General features: G+C 39.4%; 1 protein-coding gene across 2 annotated transcripts; it reads right to left on the reverse strand.

Moving 5' to 3' along the window:
• Nucleotides 1-10,847: 10,847 nt before the first annotated feature.
• Nucleotides 10,848-19,524, reverse strand: LOC101173950 (ubiquitin-like protein 3). Of its 2 annotated transcripts, none has more exons than XM_011479993.3 (6): nt 19,407-19,524; nt 18,743-18,844; nt 16,259-16,367; nt 15,586-15,672; nt 12,396-12,473; nt 10,848-12,220 (listed from the first exon to the last, which is right to left on the reverse strand). In XM_011479993.3, exons 2-6 carry the CDS (start codon nt 18,767-18,769, stop codon nt 12,168-12,170), a joined length of 354 nt encoding a protein of 117 aa, XP_011478295.1. In that variant the 5' UTR covers nt 18,770-18,844; nt 19,407-19,524; the 3' UTR covers nt 10,848-12,167. The 2 variants fall into 2 exon arrangements, with proteins under 2 accessions (XP_011478295.1, XP_011478294.1); XM_011479992.3 differs by having other exon boundaries at nt 19,347-19,523.
• Between the last annotated feature and the right edge of the window lie 573 nt (nt 19,525-20,097).

Here is a 20,097-nt window from a genome sequence, read left to right on the forward strand (position 1 = left end):
ACTCTTGCATTCACATGTAGCAACGCATGTTTTTACGACTCCTTTCAGAGTCTACCTGCAAAAGATGTGGCCATTAAATGCACATTGCAAGTTAAACCAAGTCAGACTTTGACCAATCAGGGACTCAGATTTGATAGTGTCGTATGGATGCCGACTCTTTTAGTGCTAACAGTTTGAAAATCGCTCCTGGAGGAGAAATTAGTAACTGCGGTTTGTGCTCGGCCGAAATTAAATGACACCAAGACTATGAAATATTGGAATAGAGCTGTAAAAGAAAAAGCCTGAAGCAAGATTTTCTCTGCTCTGACATTTCACACCGAACCTCTTCCATGTGCTAGAAAACAGTGGAAAAGGAGAAGAATTAGCTCAGTGGCCTTGTTGTAAAGTGTCTGCCCTGAGACTGGAAGGTTGTGAGTTCAAATCCATGAATGAGATGCAATGCTGCTTGAAACTCGTCATTAGGGGGTTGAATTAAAACTCCCAAGTGTGTCTGTGTCCCAAATTTAAACAACTAATGGGACTTCAATTTCAGACATCCCTCCCTGCTCGTCAATTGTAAACACTATTGAATATGTAATCATCATCAGCCCTTCATCTAACTTGCAACTCAAGGCTCAAGCTGCTTCAACAATGAAAGTTAGTGTTGATGCTCCCATCTCCCTGCTATTTGATATTCTTTCTCCAAGTCACAAATGGAGTCAAATTCAGTGAGTCAGGGCAGAAATGCTGAACATCCTGGCCAGAGTGGATACAAACCTTCTGAGGATTGGATTTTTGTTCTGTCAGGAGATGTGGAGGTGCCAGGAAAACAGCAGCCTGAGCATATGCCACACATTTGCTGCTCCCCTCACACTAAACTGCAGATCTAAGCCAAACCAGGTATCTTAATCCCAATCACCCCTCGGATTCCCCACCAAGAGATCCCATTAGCGAGGACGAAAGTTGTAATGTTGTCGCTGAGGCCCAGCGGACGCCATCAATGACCTCCATCTAAACCCTCTCTAACTGAATTAAAGCTCCAGCAGGCAGTGCAAAAGAGCAATGAACTGTGAAGCTCTCTGGAAGTTTGAATGAACAGTACACACAGAGAAACCAATCAAAACTGCAGGTACCCTGAAAGGATTTTACAGCCCAATAGGCTTGCAGAGTGATAAGAGCTAATATCACCCCAGTGATAGCACAACGTCAGCTCAGGCAGAGAAAAAACAACAAGAATAACTTCCAAAAAATATTAAGTCAATTCTCTCTTTAATTACAACATTTTTCTTCATGCATATCATGTTGCAAAACTCTGAGTAAGAATCCTGTGTTGCTTGGCAATAGTCATAAACAATGTGAAGACATAAAAATGATTGAACAACTAGATCAGTTCATTTTAATGATGTCCGGAGAGCAATCAGAGAGGCTAAGTTCCAGTTTGAAAACATAAATTACATATTTTGTCATGAACTGAAGTAGAGACAGAACAAAAAAAATGATCGAAAAATCACCCATCTTCAGAACTACACAATAGAATGAGCCCAGGGCCGTGGCAATCAGCAAAAGGAAAAGTATAGTTTAGTGTAATGATTACACAATAAGCTTGGTTCAGGATTCAAATCCACATCCACAACAAGCAACAATCAGAGTAATGAGCGATTCTGGACAATTCCAAACTGCATCTGTCATGTTTTAGCCTCAGCCGGCTGTGTAACGACTTTAGCTTTTGAGTGATATGAGGGGAGAAAGTTTGGGCGAGGGCCAGAATACTGGAAGGACTACATGCCCGGACCGAACAATGAGGACACAGTTTCTGGAGCCAAAAAGAACAAACGAGCCTCATAAAGCCGGAAACCATTTGTGATGGTTCTGCATCATCAGGGAGATTTGTATCTAATCAGAGATGACCACAACAGCCCTGGTTTCACCAGAAACACAAATGTTTAGCAACGAAACAGCAGAGACTTCCTCTGCTCAGGCGGACAACACTCACACCAGGCTTTAATGATACTTTTTAAAACTACATTGAATGAAAGTTACTTCACAAAGGCAGATTTTCAACAAAAATTGCTCTAAAGCTTTAGGCCATGTGAATATTTAAATAAAGTGATCAAAATAATAGAGAACTGGTATTAGATTGTGTGTTACAATAATAACTTAAATTTCTAAACATATATGTTTGTCATAGAAAGATTCTTATACCTATGCTGTATGATAATGTCCATCCCATAATTGTCTTTAGTTGTATTTTCTCTCTATTCTTTTAGTATTCCTTGATTTTTTCTATATATTTTGCAGATTATAATTCTGAAGTTATGATATCTAGAGCTGATGTCTTTACATACCTTCAAAGATTTGTGGCGTCAAAAAAAATCAAAAACGTTTTCTATTTGACACCTGACATCTTATAGATGGCAAAAAGTTTTTTATTAAACATAATGCATGTCACATGACAGAATTACCTCATTGCAAAGCAAAAATATTACTCAATTGCTAATCAATCCAAAAATATTTTCTGTGCATGATTTCTCAACAGGTTAAAAATTCTTGATTCATAAACCATGTTACATTTCATGTAACAAAACATTTGTTAAAGGTACAGATGATGCCAAATTTATTAATAGAAAGTCTCCCTTTGCTTTTTGATTTTAAGGTTCATCTGGGAAATTCTCTGACATCCACATCTAAAGATTATCCCTGCAGTGCTTTTGGACGGTTTATTAGAAAAACGTCACATATTTATTTGGCCCTACTTTACACATGAACGGACAAAAATCCTTGTAGCAGTTTTATCAGAACTAAGCTCTACTCCCACTAGCCCTGTAAATACCACTGATTTATAAGTACCTGCTCCTCACTGTGCCATCATTCTGATTATTTTCATATGCTTCTGTGATTTATATCATCTTCAGAATTATGCAGCATGTAAATATTTTCCAGCTCAAAATGCAGAAGTACATCTTTCATTCAGAGCTCCACATCACCTCATCTGAACTGTTCCAGAGTGCATTTGACCTCCAAAGTATGCGTGTTTGGTTACGGTGATCTCTTTGGTTCCACATGCTTGCCCTGTTTGCAGACGACTGCCTTGTTCCCTGGACTCAGGACTAATACAGGAGTGCTGTGAGTGTGAAATATGACACAATAAAAAAATTAATAGTCCTTTATATAAACATACATGGGCCATGAGAAAATTTGAACTGTGACAAAATTCTGTAAACATGACGCCTAAGGAGTTTATCTTGTCTGTGGCTAAACTTTAAATCCCACTCTAATCATCTTTTCATTTATTTTCAGATCAGTATTTATTTTATTTATGAGTATGTCGTTTTGGCCAAAACAAAAACAAAAAACCTGTTATTTTGTAGGACATAGTTCTTGCAGAGCTGCAGCAGTTCATTATAAATTTTCCTCTGAGTTGTGGGTGGAACTGTTGGCGTGGAATAATCCCATCCGCACATCCCGTCACTCATCTTGTTTATGTGATCTCCCGCTAGCTTCCAGCCCCTCACGACACCAAATTAACATTACCGGTGCTACAAATATGGTGAGCAATACTGGAGTTTAGAGTCAGATTCCAGCTCAGACGAGGAAAACAAAGACGTACATGGATCTATTAGTCTGTCAGTCGATGCATCAGAATGGAGTGGAGCTGTGGCCTGCTGATTGTAGCTTCTACATCTCAAAAACAAATTTTTTCAAAAAGCTTTTTTTCATCTCCTCCCAATTCAAAACGATTTAAATAAATGAGAGTTAGGATGAACATTCACTCTAAACACATGAAGTTCAGTGTAGACCAACCAGCCCAATGTCCCTAATTTACATAAATCAGATGGAGAGCTCAGTAGGAGGATTCAAACTGAGAGCTCAGTTTTCCACATTTACCGTAATTGAAATGTATAATATGCTTTGGTTTACTGTATACAGCTTTATAATAATTATCCACTGATGTTGCAAACAGTCCTCCACTAAACAGAATTTTTTCTTCAGGTTTTTACTCTTTAAATCCTGTCATTTCTACATTACATAGCTGGAATATACAAACTAAATTTTATCCAAAACATCAAGTCTTACAAAGCCAACAGATGCTGACCAGATGCTCTGAATTTCTTCAAAACAGACCGTCTTCAGTTTCATAAATCAGTTTTGGCAATATGATACCAGAAATATTGGTGGATGCTCATAAGTTTCTATTTTGAAGCTAAGAACAAAGGAAAATGTCAGAAAGAAACACATGAGAACACCCTCTGCTAAATGTATTACTAAGAACAGCAAAGCATGAATGTAGATATAATCAATTTGTGTCCACATGTGCATTAAAAGACCATGTCTGTAAATAAACAAACAAGGATGTTTTCAACTTGTTTCAATTCTTGGCACATCAAAACAGAAATGGCATGACTCTGGAGAGGAAAGAAGGCAAGCTTCCTCCTGCCTGAATGGATCAAAATAAATACAGCCCGACTCAGAGGAGCATTTTTCATGCACTGAAGACAGGCTGTGCCCAAGGTTCAGGAGCTGCTGGTCTGAAGGTGTGGAAAGTAGGGTCTTTGGACAAACATGAAGACTGCAGATAAGACTGAGTTAGTCACGGGTCAAGGGTCACCTCTGTGCACCAGACTACAGGGGAGGCAGAAAGTCAAGCTAAAATATGTGGGAGGATTTGAAAATGTATTCATTTATTCTTATGAGTATTGCAACACTGATTATTTATACCTATCTGGTGCCACACAGATACTGAACACACTTCTTTTTCAAGTTAGGTTTATATTTTTTTAATTGAATTGTACGAAATAGTATAATTAACAAATCTTTCCAGGCCTGTCTGTGTTTCTGTGTGTGCAAAGTGTCAAACCTGTTCAGAGTGAACCAATTCAAAGGCGACTTAATGTCCAGTTATCACATCACTCAAAACTGCTCAGGTTACACTTGGGAGAAGGCACCAAACAAGAGCAATTTCACAAGATGTAAACTTGTAAACCAAAGCTAATGTTGAGGTTAAGCTATGAAACATGTTTTTGGACTGTGGGAGGAATCTGTGAAAACCCACACGAGCACAAGAACATGCAAACTCCACACAGAAAGAACCCAGCTAGGAACTGAACCAGGACTTTCCTGTTCCGGAGCAAGAAAGCTAACCACCACACCATAAAAAAGTCACAATGACAAATATCCATCCATCCATCCATCCATCCATCCATCCATCCATCCATCCATCCATCCATCATCCATCCATCCATACATACATACATCCATCCATCATCCATCCATACATCCATCTTCTTCTGCTCATCTGGGACCGTATCGCGGCGGCAGCAGTCTGATCAAAGATGCCCAGATTTCACTTCACAGGTTCCCCGGGGCAACTGCCCAGTGGGAGATGCCCGGAACACCTCTCCAGGGAGGCATCCAGGAGGCATCTGGAGTAGATGCCTGAGCCACCTCAACTGGCTCCTCTCGACATGGAGGAGGAGCGGATCTACTCCAAACTAGGGTCACAAGGGTGACCAAGCTTCTCACCCTATCTCTAAAGGAGCTAAATGAAAAAGGAAGTGAACCTTGTCCTCCCATTTTTCTATAAACTTTATAATTTAGAAACACTAAACAGATGAAGGATAGCGTCCACCCACAACAATGACCACAAACAGGGGAGATGGGAGTTGTGGACATGAAGAGAGGCAGCAGCTTCTGGAGTTGGAGTGAAAGCTGTGAACCCCCACTGGGTTAAGACACCCCCTGCACAGGTGTCAGTGATTCCACAGAGACTCGCTCAACTGTTTCATTTCTTGTCATCATAGGACCTCTGATGCAGAAAAATCGATTCCAGAGAGTGAAGATGTGTTATAAAAACAGTAGACTCCGAAAAAACAGAAGTTTTCTTTTCAGAACACAATTGGTCTTCCCTTCAATGCTTGTCTGTCAAGCCCAGTATTAAACAAAAACATGTTGAATTTTTTTTTAATGACTCAAATAGATTGTGTTACTGTAATGCCTCATTTATTGACAATTATCAGTGGGACAATGCCTGAAAAAACGTGTTTTTCATCAAAATTTTCCTGAAACTGGAAACTTTCTGGCACAAAAAAAATGGAAGACAGAAAGTGTGGCTCATTTTTTCCACAAAAACATAAAAAAGTGAGAAATAAATGCACCAAAGATCATTATTATTTGTACTTGCCTCTGTGTGAGGCCACAGCTGGTTCTAATAGAAGGAAATCTGGCAGATAAGAAAAAGTTCTGGAGGAAGAGGGAGATTTGCAGCACCACATACCATGACAGAAAATAACACATATATCACATATAAATCCCCTGGGGAGTCAGGCATTGAGGTTTTCCCTTTTTTCAGTAGCTTCTACTTGCCTTTGAACGGAAACTGATATACAAATTAAACTAATCTTTAATATTTTAAAATTGCAGATTGAACTGCTTTAAAGTTGAAAACACATATTGGTTTGTGGAAAATGCATTTTTATGATTTATTATTAGTGTCTCCGCTTTTCCTGCACTAATAAAGTCCTCCATCAATTTATTTGATCATCTAGCATTTAGTGAAATGTCAAAATAAATAAATATATATATATATATAAATAAAATAAAATAAAATATATAAATAAATATATATATAACTAAATATAAATATAAATAAATAAATATAGATAGATAGATAGATAGATAGATAGATAGATAGATAGATAGATAGATAGATAGATAGATAGATAGATAGATAGATAGATAGATAGATAGATAGATAGATAGATAGATAGATAGATAGATAGATAGATAGATAGATAGATAGATAGATAGATAGATAGATAGATAGATAGATAGATAGATAGATAGATAGATAGATAGATAGATAGATAGATAGATAGATAGATAGATAGATAGATAGATAGATAGATAGATAGATAGATAGATAGATAGATAGATAGATAAAAAACGTAACGCCCCTCTCACCCTCCGCGGGTGGTTTCTCCTCCAAGCTCGGGTCCTCTACCAGAGGCCTGGGAGCTTGAGGGTCCTGCGCAGTATCTTAGCTGTTCCTAGCACTGCGCTTTTCTGGACTGAGAGGTCTGAGGTCTTTCCAGGTATCTGTTGTAGCCACTCCTCCAGCTTGGGGGTTACTGCCCCAAGTGCTCCAATTACCACAGGCACCACTGTCACCTTCACTTTCCAGGCTTTCTCCAGTTCTTCTCTGAGTCCCTGGTATTTCTCCAGTTTCTCATGTTCCTTCTTCCTGATGTTTCCATCGCTTGGCACTGCCACATCACCACAACGGCTTTCCTCTGTTCTTTATCCACCACTACAATGTCTGGTTGGTTCGCCATTACCATCCTATCAGTCTGGATCTGGAAGTCCCACAGGATCTTTGCCCTCTCATTCTCTACCACCTTCGGAGGTGTTTCCCATTTTGACCTTGGGGTTTCCAGTTCATATTCTGCACACATATTTCTGTATATTATTCCAGCCACTTGATTGTGGCGCTCCATGTATGCTTTCCCTGCCAGCATCTTACACCCTGCAGTTATGTGCTGGATTGTTTCAGGCGCCTCTTTGCACAGCCTACACCTTGGGTCTTGTCTGGTGTGGTAGATCTGAGCCTCTATTGCTCTGGTGCTCAGGGCTTGTTCCTGAGCTGCCAGGATGAGTGCTTTGGTGCTGTCCTGTACGCCAGCCCTTTCTAGCCATTGGTAGGACATCAACCTCTACCAGAATGATGGCAAGAGAAAAGTATGGAGAAGGCGTGGAGAAGCTCATGATCCAAAGCACACTACATCATCAGTAAAACACAGTGGAGGTAGTGTGATGGTCTGGGCGTGCATGGCTGCTAGTGGCACTGGGACACTAGTGTTTATTGATGACGTGACACAGGACAGAAGCAGCCCAATGAATTCTGAGGTGTTCAGAGACATACTGTCTGCACAGATCCAGGTGAATGCAGCCAAACTGGTACGGCGGCGTTTCATAATGCAGATGGACAACGACCCAAAACATACAGCCAAAGCAACTCAGGAGTTTATTAAAGCAAAGAAGTGGAATATTCTTGAAAGGCCAAGTCAGTCACCTGATCTTAACCCAATTGAGCATGCATTTCACTTGTTGAAGACTAAACTTCAGACAGAAAGGCCCACAAACAAACAGCAACTGAAAGCCGCTGCAGTAAAGGCCTGGCAGAGCATTCAGAAGGAGAAAAACCAGGATCTGGTGATGTCCATGAGTTCAAGACTTCAGGCTGTCATTGCCAACAAAAGGTTTTCAACCAAATATTAGTAATGACAATTTTGTTTTCATTTGTTATTTCATTTGTCCAATTACTTACGAGCCCATGAAATGAAGGGATTGTGTTTAAAAAATGCTTTAGATTTTCACATTTTTATTCAATCTTTTTGTTCAAACCATGGAATAAAAGCTGAAAGTCTGCACTTCAATGGCATCTGAGTTGTTTTATTTAAAATTCAATGTGGTAATGTACAGAAACAAAATTAGAAAAATGTGTCTCTGTTCAAATATTTATGGTCCTGACTGTATATCTACACAAGCATGTGTGTGTGCCTGTGTGCGTGTGTGTGTGTGCAGTACATGATAAGAGTTTTTTGTTTGTAGTAATTAATAAAAAAATGTGCAAAGATTGAGCAGCTCAAGACCAAAGGGTGAGTAAAAAAACCCTTTAGTGGTCTATGTTTAAATTGTTTAGTATTTGTCCTTTTGTTCAGACGTTGAGCCATTTTGGCCATTTCACTGTCAGAAAAACCATGAATTAAAACTGACATTTCCAAAAAGCCCGGCCTGTAGTTGACCTTCTCGAGTACAAGTAGACTGTAACAAAATCTCTACCTACAAAGGTTTTTCAGTTCAAGCTGCATGATGGACTGCTGTCAACTGAGGGAATGAAGCCATGAAGAGGAGGAAGGCAGGAGAGTCCAAACTGCCCACCAGAGAGCTCTGTGCTGCAGTGAGCGGCCGTTGGACCACAGCCCAACCGCTAAGGCTGGATGCCGGCATGCCTCGAGTCATGTGGGCCACAGAAGGTGATTCATCCCACAGAGGCAGCTGTGAATGTGTGGGGCTTAAGTAGCAGATATTTCAACAGATCAAGTCTCCAAACTCTCGTTAAAACGCTGCATATCACCACTGCGGTCTGCTCCTGTTCTCCCCACACTGTCATAAAAAAACACACCAAACAAATCCAGACAGATGGAAAATGAGAGGACTGTTATCTATGTTAGTAGTCGGTTCAAAAGTGCAAAAAAACTAACAAAGGTTTGACTGCCCTTTTCCTTCAAGGTGTTTTTGCAAGTGTCAACTGGAAACCTGGACTTTGCTGCAGCTTCACCTCAGGAGCAGATTTCTGGAAGCTGCTTAGGAAAAACTTCAAACCAAACGACTGTTTTTTGCTGACCTTATCCATCAAATTTTCAGAACTTTATCTCTGTCTAGGACGTTTGTGTAAATTCTCCTTTAAACATCACATTAATTGTATTTCTTCTCAATAGCCGTTTGATTTTTTTAATCTTGTTTGAAGGCCTCTTTTGTCAGACCTTTTAACAACAGGATGTGTATTTTGTAAGGCAAATGGACAAATGCTGCCACCTACAGATCAATGAATAAAACTGCAAAAACAAATTGAGTCAAGTGATGTCTTGTTGCACATGCAACTTTATTGAAGAATATTGATTGCTCCTCTTAATAGACAATAGAGAACCTCTTGGTCATGACAGGGCCTCTGCAGAAACAGTTTTGTACATCAATGGTGTATATATTCTGTTAAAACTGAGATTTCACACAAATAATAATGCTAAAAAAAATCAATGAATCAATACAAATAACTTAAAATGTGTTATATTAATTTATGAAATCGAATAAGAAATGTTTTTTCAAAGTAATTATTTTATTTTCTCCAGGCAAAAACCTGCTTTTGCCTGGATTTAATGTCAGAATTATTCAATTTTACATTCCTAAAGTTCCACTTTCTGATAAGTTTATAAAGTTAGTTATGTGAAATAAGATTTGTATGATACCAAATCAAACAGGTCGGAATGGAAATATGAAAAAATAAACAAATTTTTTTTCAAACCCTAAATCAACCCATGAACTTGGCAAATTTCTGAACATTTAGAGACACAAAAAATGTCAATGTCACCCAAAATATTTATAAAGCAGGACTTTGTTTATTGTACTTTAAGTCTTCTTCCACTTTCGGCTTCTCCCATCAGAGGTCGCCACAGCGAACAAGTCGCATGGTAAATTTGGCAATGTTTTACGCCGGATGCCCTTCCTGACGCAACTTTCTCAAACCAGGCTTGGGACCGGCTCAGAGGTAGAGAAGGGAACAGGGAGCAGCCCGGAGTTGAACCCTGGTTTCATGGACGGAAGGCGCCGCAAACCAGCACGAGCTAAACCAGCTCCCATTTAATTTTTCATATTGTTTGGGTGAAAATATGGGATTTAGTATTTGTAACAATTATTTGTTTGTTTATTGTACTTTAAGTATGATCTAAAAATCTATTTTTGGTGCTCCAAATCAAGTAAATTCAGTTTTGATTAATCTGGATGGATAGTTTTTTATCTTTGTCAGCATTTATCTTAGCAGAGAACAGTGTTTTCTTAGGGGATTCATTGTTAATCCCACCTTCAGACTGTCAAAGAATCCTAAAACTTCAAAACTAGGGTAAGTACGTTTTTCATTTCTTAGTTTAGTTTTATATTCTAAACTACAGTGAAACTTTTAATAATATCATGAATTTTTATTTCATTGATATCATCCTTGATTCAAGTGTAAATATTACTGTTTTCCTCCAGTGACAAACTATTTGAATCTGAAAAATATAAATTCACGCAAAAGTTTCGGAAAATAAACGCAAATGAAGAGAAGTTATGTAAAGATTTATTAATTTATAATACAAGCATTTATGTAGACCACATTGCATTAAGTTTTTACATTAATAATGAGCTAAACATCTGTAGCAGTGACACTTATTGACGAAGAACACAAACCAAAGGACACTAATGGAAGGAATCGAAAGGTTATTCCACTGTTTCTGAAGATCCCCAGCCCATCAACGCTCCCAGAGCACTTTTTCACTTAAAAACATCACATGCCCTTACTAGTCCTCATCCGCTGCATCATACACCTTCAGACACACTCACACACACAAACTCACCCTCACTAAAATTCAATATCTATACACAAGATAAAAATTGATATATTTCAATTTCAATATTAATGATATTACTGAGTTCCACGATAAAAGGCAAACGAGAAGAAACAACAGCATCCAAATGACGTGGAGGTGAAACACCGCCTAGATTTCCTTTTTTTTTTTTGGTTTTATCCAACAGAAGAACTATGTTGAGGGTATAGTTGTGTGTGGGGGGGGCACAGACGCCACCCTTCCTCCTGCCTTAAACAGCTTCTCTGTGTGCGTCTAACTGGCTCCCATGATGGCTCTTATGAAGACAGGAAGTTCACACTGAAGCCAGTGAAGATAGCCAGCGAATGCCTGCTCCTGTTTCTGGTGGACCCACAGGTTTTCAAACTGTCTTTTTTTTTTAGATGAAGCCACAAAGCGCCGCCGGCGCCGGCAGTCACAGAGGCAGGAACTGTCCGTGAGGAGTATGGCACGTCTTCAACCAAGCGGGGAGTTCAGTTCTTCTGGCGGCATTCCAAAAAGTCATAATGGATGTGAAGATGAGACACTATTAACACTTCAGAATTAAACTTGTTAAGTGCAACGGGAGGGTTAACACTATAGAGTAAGACCAGGGAAATGTCTGTGTGACAAGCAGGACCGGGGTTTCACTCCACAAATCTTCAGAGCACTTCTGTGTCCATGACGAGTCATGAGTTCCAAGACTTTTTTTCATTACATATGACACCGTTTTAAAACAGCTCCAGAAAACGCATCAGCCACGAAGCGGAGGAGGCTGCTGGATTTTCAAATTAAAAGAACAGAGAAAAATGCTGACAGAAGAAAAGCTTGGGGGCTGAAAATAAAATCATCTACCACCCCCAACAAAAAAAATATGTTTAATTCAAGAAAATAACGAAGGGACGTCCAGCAATTTCATTCAGATTTGCAGCTGAAATGAAAACCTGCAGCAGAAAAGGATGGAGTGTGTGCATAATGTTTGGATGTGTGTGAGAGATGTTTTTGTTTGGGTGGGGTGGGGGGGGCATCCCTGTTGCTTTACAGGAGGAGGCAGCAGTTGCTCTCTGTAGTCTTTTCTCTGTTCCTTTGACCTATGCGAGAAAACAACACAGCCATGAAAAGAGTTGAAGTCACCAGCTCAGGGGATGGACGAGGAAAACAAACAGGATCCCAACATCAATGCACATTTGTGTGATTAAACTTGCAAGAAATGGAATAGTTTGTTGTTTGAACAAACCAAAGAATAAATGGAGAACAGGTCTTTACCATGAGAGTTGGGCTCCGGCAGAGTCTCCCTGGCAACCAAGTGCATGACAGTTGTTCGGCCAGGTGGCAGTTTTAAAGCTACAAAGAGAAAAAAACATAAAAACAATAATCAATATATTTCCTTTGCCGGGGAACAGTCCTGTTAGTCTGTGTGAAACAGGAAAAAAAACATTTTTAGTTTCTTTATGGCATTCTTAAAGTTTGATACAACTTCTGAAAGCTTTCCAGCTGGTGTTCGGGTAGATCCACCAGTAGACGACTAGATCCATGTACGTCTTTGTTCTCCTCATATGAGCTGGAATCTGGTGCCAAACTGTACAGCTGGATAGCTACAATATTTCTCGCCATTCTTGTTGCATTGCTAATGTTAGTTTGAGGTTGTGAGGGACTGTAAGCTAGCAGGCGTGTGTGTAAGCAAATTGATGATGGAAAGTAAGGCAGGCTTACTCCACGCCACATCTCAGAGGCAAGTTTCTATTAAACTGCAGCAACTAGAAAACAACACTGGTTATTGGATTTTACCTAAAAACGGCATAATGATAAACAAAAGACCACACGAAATGCTTAAAAAATGATCAAAAGATGATCTGAGTGGGACTTTAATAATAATTCATGTCACCCATCATTTATTTACTGTTCATTTTTATTGTAAAGCTGCTTGAACATTTGTATAATGCACAAAACTTGTCCGATATTTATTACAGCCACAGACAGAGTTTAGAAATGAGCTGTTGCTTAGTAACGCTGCATCTTCAGTGCCTAAGCAATAGATTGACCCATGATTGTCCTCATGACAATAGATTAAAAAATAATTCCTGATTCAGTTGCATTTTTCTGGTTCTTGTGTTTCCTGTTTGGCTGCAGCAGCTCCTGTCCTTAAATTACTCTCAGTCTCACATTAAATCACATCAGGATCTAATGTCAGAAGAAAGAAAAGAGGAACTTCTTTTCCTGGAACTAAGTGAATAACAAATACAATGACTAGAACATTTGATTGTGCAACAGATATTCACAGAAAGTCTTGCAAACTCCAACATTATATGTTTACAACTCTTGCATCATTTCCAACTATGAGTCATTATTTTAGCGTGATGCAATGTTCCCATTGCAGAATTACAAAAAAATTCCAGGTTTTGTCCACAGATGACAGCTCATTCCCTCCTGCCCCGGCCTCAGTGGGAGGGGATGTGTGTTAATGCAAAGGCTCACTTAAGTCAATTTAAAACTTTTGAAATCTTGCAGCTAAATGTCAAAATTCTCCTCTTTTGTAGTTCTAACCCAAATTATGCCAGAAAAAAAACAAATGTAATGTGGAATCAATGATAAGTTCAGGGCAGAGTGCTGAAAAACATTGATTTTTTTTTTTTTCCTTTTACGTGTCTTTATTTATTAATAGACTAACACATTTCTTCCATGGTGGAGTGTCGTGTGCAAAAACAGTGTCCACCAAAGAAGGCACATCGACATCTCCAAAGCTCATCCTGAAGGTTTATTCTTGGTAAAGCTAGTGTTCTGCTTGGCTCATATCGATGTCTGTATCCACACATGAAGACATGAATGGAAACCATTCTCTACAGAAAGACTTTAAGTACAAATGTTTTCTCTAAAGTTCCCTCCAGGCTGCATGAGGAGGATTCCCAAAACTTCTGAGGACCGAAATGGAACAAAGGAAAGCCGATATACAGGTGTTCAAATGTGAGCCTTTGGAATAAAGCTTTCAGTGCGTCCCGTATGTTGGTTTTAGCCTAGCACAGGTGGGTTTAGATCAGAGATCTGCAACCTGAGTCTCTGGAGCCACATGTAGGTCCATCATCCCTCCATTGTGGCTCTTTCGCTTTGTAGAAAAATGAAAACAGTTTCAGTAGATAACAGGTTTGAAGTTTTGGCTCATTTCTGTTAGTTACTTAGTATTTTTTAGTTCCGTTTTAAGTTTTGTCATTTAGATTTATATTTTAAACATGCCAGAAAACTGAGAATATGATGGGAATAGTGGTTTATTATTAAAATAAACTTAAAGCACATTGTAGAAAACGCTGGGGTTTTTTGCATTTTTAATTCAAGTAATGACCTGTTTGACACAGGGTCTATTTTATTTTGAAAGGTAATATTGCTATCATTGACTGTATAATATATCACTGGACAAATCAGGTGTCACGTCACCCATAGAAAAATGCCTTGCTTCTGGATCCGACCAATTGACGTCAAATTCAGTCGCCGTTTAAGCACTATCTATCCGTCACCATGTTGGAACCAGACGTCCTCAGTAACCTGTGATTGTTCGTCTACATTTCTATGGCAATCATTCTCTCCAATCAGCAGTGAGCATGTTAGAAGGCCACACCCCTTTCACTGAAAGAGAATCTGTCAATCAAACGCTTCTACCGTTTGACACAAGGCCACTTACTTTTATTGAGGCATCTGATTGGTCAGTTTGTAACTTAAATAACTTGCACTACAGCAAATATATCAAGAAAAAAATTAGGATTAGAAAAAACATGTTAATAAAAGGTAGTAGATAAAGAATGGTTATTCTGACGAACATAATGACTTGATTTAAGGTGTTTATTTCTCAATAGAAGTCTATGGGATTTCTGCATTTTGGGACCAGGGGTTACTTCCTGTTTGGAACGCGAGGGGGGATGGGTTGTCCATCCAGTTCTCATTTACTGTCAATGGTTGCTGTCAACAGTAAAAGAGGTTAAGATTATTAAATACAGAAAATTACAGCACTTTTATGATTCAATTAGTATAAATATTAAAAGCTATATTTACATAAATGAATGGCTGACGGGCCACATAAAAATAAATAAAGTGTATTTTCCCAACAGTGAAGTTAAACTTTGCGGCTCTCGCAGGTTTTTTTGTCAGTCAGAAGCTGGACCAAATGTCTCTTTTTAGCGTTAAAGGCTGAGACCCCTGGTTTAGATAAATGTAAGCACAGTACCAAAAACCTTCTTCAACAGCTCCAAAGCAAGCTAACTTTTCCACACTGAACTCATTTTCTTCACATTCCATGCTGTCGCCAGGAATTTCCCCATTTCTTTCCCATGAATCTAATGCTGCAAGAGATCATCTACAACAAAAATAAACCTCCTGCTGCGAGGAGGTTGAACAGAAGCTGTCCTGAACCAGCCACTGGGATGTCCGTCCAACAGTTTTATGGCTGAAGGCAGGGTCAGATTATTCCTACCTCCCAGGGTGACGTTGCCATGAAGGAAGCGTCCCTGGAAGATGAGGCGCAAGATACTGGGACTGCTCACTTGCTCTTCCTCCCATCCTGATGGTGAGAGGGAAAAGATTGTTTCTGTGAGTTCTTTGTTTATTAGCAGAAAGATACACCATTAACCAGAGATGAAGACAACTACAAAATGAAGGAGAGGAGATTTTGATGTAATTTGTTTTTCTTGAGTTCAATATTTTTCAGCCACTTTTCAGCTCATATTTGACCAAGTCCAACACTGTGATTGAAAAGTCTCATACATTTTCTCATTTTAGTACAGTTCACAGCCACATAGATAAACGTTTATCTTCAATAACTAAACAAATTCAGCTTCCTGCAACATTAGTCGTGATCAGAATATTCAACTATAAATCTAGTAAATTTACCCTTTAACTTTTTAAATCGGAGCCAAAACTGCTCTGAGCCTCAAAATGATTGAAAGTCATCATGAATATAAAGGGAAAAATACAATGAAACGTCAAGACAAGTCTAAAAACTCAACTAAGTAAATAATTTTCAGAGGAAATTCATTTTTTGTGCAACCAAAACCTATAATACTAAAAATACCCAAGTATAGCAGGTAGCAGCTTTTTTCCATTAAATACACACAGTAACAAAACCAAATACAGGCCCTTAAATGTACCTGCTGGCCAGTTGTCAAACACATGCTTAGCGATGTCTGTGGCAGAATCATTCGGGGAGAAGGTGAAGTCTTGCGTTTTGCCACTGACCAGAATAAGGCGGAGGTGCACCTAAAACAAACAAAGGAAGATAAATATGGCTCCATAATAAAAATGCTGTTTAACCCAACTTAAACAGCAAATGTCCCATTAAAATTCCTCATCATTAGTGGTGAAGAAACTCTTGAACTCCCTCTAACCTCTTGAGGCATGAGCTGACCCACAGAAGCATTCCAGTCTGATTAGATTCGTCCACACCAGACCTCCACCTTTTGACTGGGAGACTTCATTCATGGGGGGCTTACACAGCGACAAAATAGATAAAAGGGTGGGGTTAAGGGGGAAAGCGCTGGTGCTGCTGCTCCTCGCCGGCTTGTCAGCCTAATGCGATAACCCCAGGTGTCCCCAGACAGCTCTGGACCACGCCACTAAATGTACATGGCCACCATAGGGGACCCCGAAAACGTGCAGAGGGGTTTGTAATGGTGGGACCTGCTCTGAAATGCACACAAAAGTAAACACACCACTTGTCCTGAATATGGGAAAGGTTTTTCCTGACTTACTTTTACATTTAGTCTAAATCAGCAGGTAAAAACTCCTCTGAAATGTCCACAATGACAAGAAAAAAATGAATAAATAACCTTTAAAGGTAATATCCCAATTGTAAGTCAGGGGAATGACTCCTGACATGAAACACGGTTTATGGGTAAGTATATTTACAGAGATGCATTTCGTTTTTTATGGACATGAACAAAAGGGCGTTTGTGCACTTTTCACTGGTATTATATGAGCACTGTTCTGTGTTGCATTGTTGTACTCAGGTATTTGACAATCATTACAGTAAAAGGTCAAATCAGATATTGTATTCACTCGTCATCTTTTGATACTCCACATGTATATGACTAACTGAACAGCTGAACTTCCTCAGACCTCGGAGGATATTTATTTAATCTGTTCAGGAATCAGAGAACAATCAACACAACTATTTACAGATTAAATCATCTTAAAACTTTCTGATCCTCACAAGTCAGGTCAGTCAGTTTCTGTTTGTCACCATATCTGCCTGTTTTTATCTTTGTAGACTAAATTATAAATACATCTCTGTGTCTAACATGGCCCACAAGCAGAAGCACATACTGTACTTTTTTCCCCAGAAAACACAAGAAAGAAGGAATGCAGCTGTAGAAAATGATCCGACTGCATTGAGTCACATCTCAGGAATAGGTGGTCATGAACATTCAGACCGTTTTCACAACCAACACTTCAAACTGACGGAGGGATGCCATTAAATCTGGTGCAGGAACTTTCATGAGTTCACAAATCACAAAGCAGAGAACAAAGAGACTTATCTGACACAGAGCCACGTTGCCGGGGACAACACATCTTTCTGATCTGTTTACAAACACAACCCCCCACCCCCAATGGTGGTCCTATGTACTCCCTCCTCCTCCTCCTCCCTATGAACCCAGTAAACTCAGAGTGGGGTTACATGCCCATGTCATCATTAACAGGCTTTGTCCCCATCCCTTTCAACCACTGCAACACAAAAACAAAATCAAATCTGCCAGAACGTCCATGGCAACAAAAATCCTGACACTGTCCTATAGGTTGTCCCATCTGAGGAAAGATTTTTAATCTGACAATATTAGGAGTCACCTCTAAAGCCTTTCTCTGAAAACAACGTTTGCCTCCTCAGAAATATTGAGCCACCTTTATGTGGTTTGTTAGACAACAACAGTGATATGCAATGAACCTCAAGATGCCTTTTTAAGGTCAAAGTAACACGTGTGACAACATTTCTAACTAATATTTCAATAACATAACATGGACAGCTCCATCAGTTTATGTTATTCTCCTTTTATAAATGTATTATTCTGACGTTATTTTGTCTAAAAAAACCTACAAACCGATTGAAATAGGTTCTTCTTATTATAAGCAAATGTTTGAAGAATTGAGAGAATAAAATACAGTTAATTGTATAGCCCTGTGTGTAAAAATACCAAGAAATCCAGAGCTGTTTTAATTTTAAAGTACATAAACAACTTTACAAAGCAATAAATATAATAGTAGAGACTCTAGCAGCACAATTTGGGTCTTTTCTTGTGGCTAAAATATGAGGGGGCAGGACATGAAGAGGGTACAATCGTTGACATCAGAACCTTGAAAGTAAAGTAGGCCAACGTTTTAACTGAGATTAGACAGATGGTGTTCACGGGAACAGCCGTCACAATCTATAGTAAGTGTTAGTGGATGGTGGCTAATCCCCCCCCCCCCCCCCCCCCCCCCAAAAAAAAACATAACCCCACCCACCTCCCCATTTCAGAATAATGTGCATACATTAACTTTTGAATAATCTTATGTAAAACTGAAGCACACCTTTCTGAAGTACACATTGAAAGCAGCAGGTGGGCACCTGAACAGCAGATTGTTCAAGAGCCTTGACTCACCATATCAAGGTCCGTCTGGGCTGTCATGGCTCAGCAGGAAGGCCGTGGACGTGGAGCAGTCAGGACAGGTGTGCTTCAGGTGCTGGAGACGGGGCCAGAGCCCTGTGACACGAACAACAACACTGTGTGAGGCAGATCTCCACAGCCTGGCACTGGAACTATACAGCAGCTATTTGACCAGCGATTTAGCATGACACAGTTGGCATTACAACACAATCGGAGACGCATAACCAATCACGTGGTACACAAAGAATCAGCTGTTAAGTTTTTGATAATCGGCACAGGTATTGACTTGACAGGAAGCGGCTAAGCTTCTAACAGAATAATCCACCAGTCAACATAACACTAAGCTAGCTAGGCTAAAGGCTAACTTAATTTTTTTGCTTAGACAAGAGAATGCACTGCTTAACATGAAGCGTTTAGCAATCTAATATTGTTATACAGCTATAAAATCTTTCTTTCCGAATGAAAGAGAATGGTACAAAACGTCGTTCTCGTAAATGTCGAGTCCTTCGGTAGAAGAAGGCTAACCTTAGCATTAGCTTAGCCTGTTTGATCTCTTGCTGTCTAACTCAATATAAAATGCTTGTCTCGTCAAGCTCACCTGCATCTGATAAATACGATAAAATTTTGCATTCAGTTGAGTTGACGAGTCAGCACAGACCGCTTTCCATGAAGAATTTTTCAAGTATGGATTTCGTTTCGGTTGACTTGGAGTATCGGAGGCGAATGGACGGAAAGACGTCGGATGTCAGCTGGTTGTAAACACATTTGTTCGCAATTACTTCTGGGAGATGAAGTCCGGCACAAACAGGCAGTTCTCTAATTTATTAATTATTACTTGTTTAAAATGATACAAAACGTCCAATTTTTTTAAAAACAAACAAATCGTAATATAAAACAGCTAAGAAACCAACAAAAATAACTTACCTGCTTATTTATTTATTTATTTGTTTTTAAGTTTAATTAACAACCGCTATGATCTTTTCAGAAACCTCTTTATTGGGGGCAAACTGTGTTGGCTCAGTAGCCTAAAAAACCATAACAGCACTAAGTAAACTGCTTTTTGTCCCAAAGAAAAGTTCTTGGCACTTTCAAGTTTCCATGTTTTATTTTGCACTCTTAGCCAGTATGGTTTGCGGCGCCTTCCGTCCGTGAAACCCGGGTTCGACTCCGGGCTGCTCCCTGTTCCCTTCTCTACCTCTGCCGGTTCCAAGCCCGGTTTGAGAAGGTTGTGTCAGGAAGGGCATCCGGCGTAAAACATTGCCAAATTTACCATGCGACTCGTTCGCTGTGGCGACCCCTGATGGGAGAAGCCGAAAGTGGAAGAAGAAGCCAGTATATTTTTTAATTAA

Source organism: Oryzias latipes, chromosome 10, assembly GCF_002234675.1.
Source record: "Oryzias latipes chromosome 10, ASM223467v1".
Classification (NCBI taxonomy): domain Eukaryota; kingdom Metazoa; phylum Chordata; class Actinopteri; order Beloniformes; family Adrianichthyidae; genus Oryzias; species Oryzias latipes.

Coding starts and splice junctions, on each gene's coding strand:
- LOC101173950 (XM_011479993.3), bottom strand. CDS start 18,769: ATGACAGCCCAGACGGACCTTGATATG. Junction 16,368..18,742: donor CCCAGACGGACCTTGATATG/GTGAGTCAAGGC, acceptor TGTTTGTTTTAG/GTGCACCTCCGCCTTATTCT. Junction 12,474..15,585: donor TGGCAACGTCACCCTGGGAG/GTAGGAATAATC, acceptor TTCTCTTTGTAG/CTTTAAAACTGCCACCTGGC.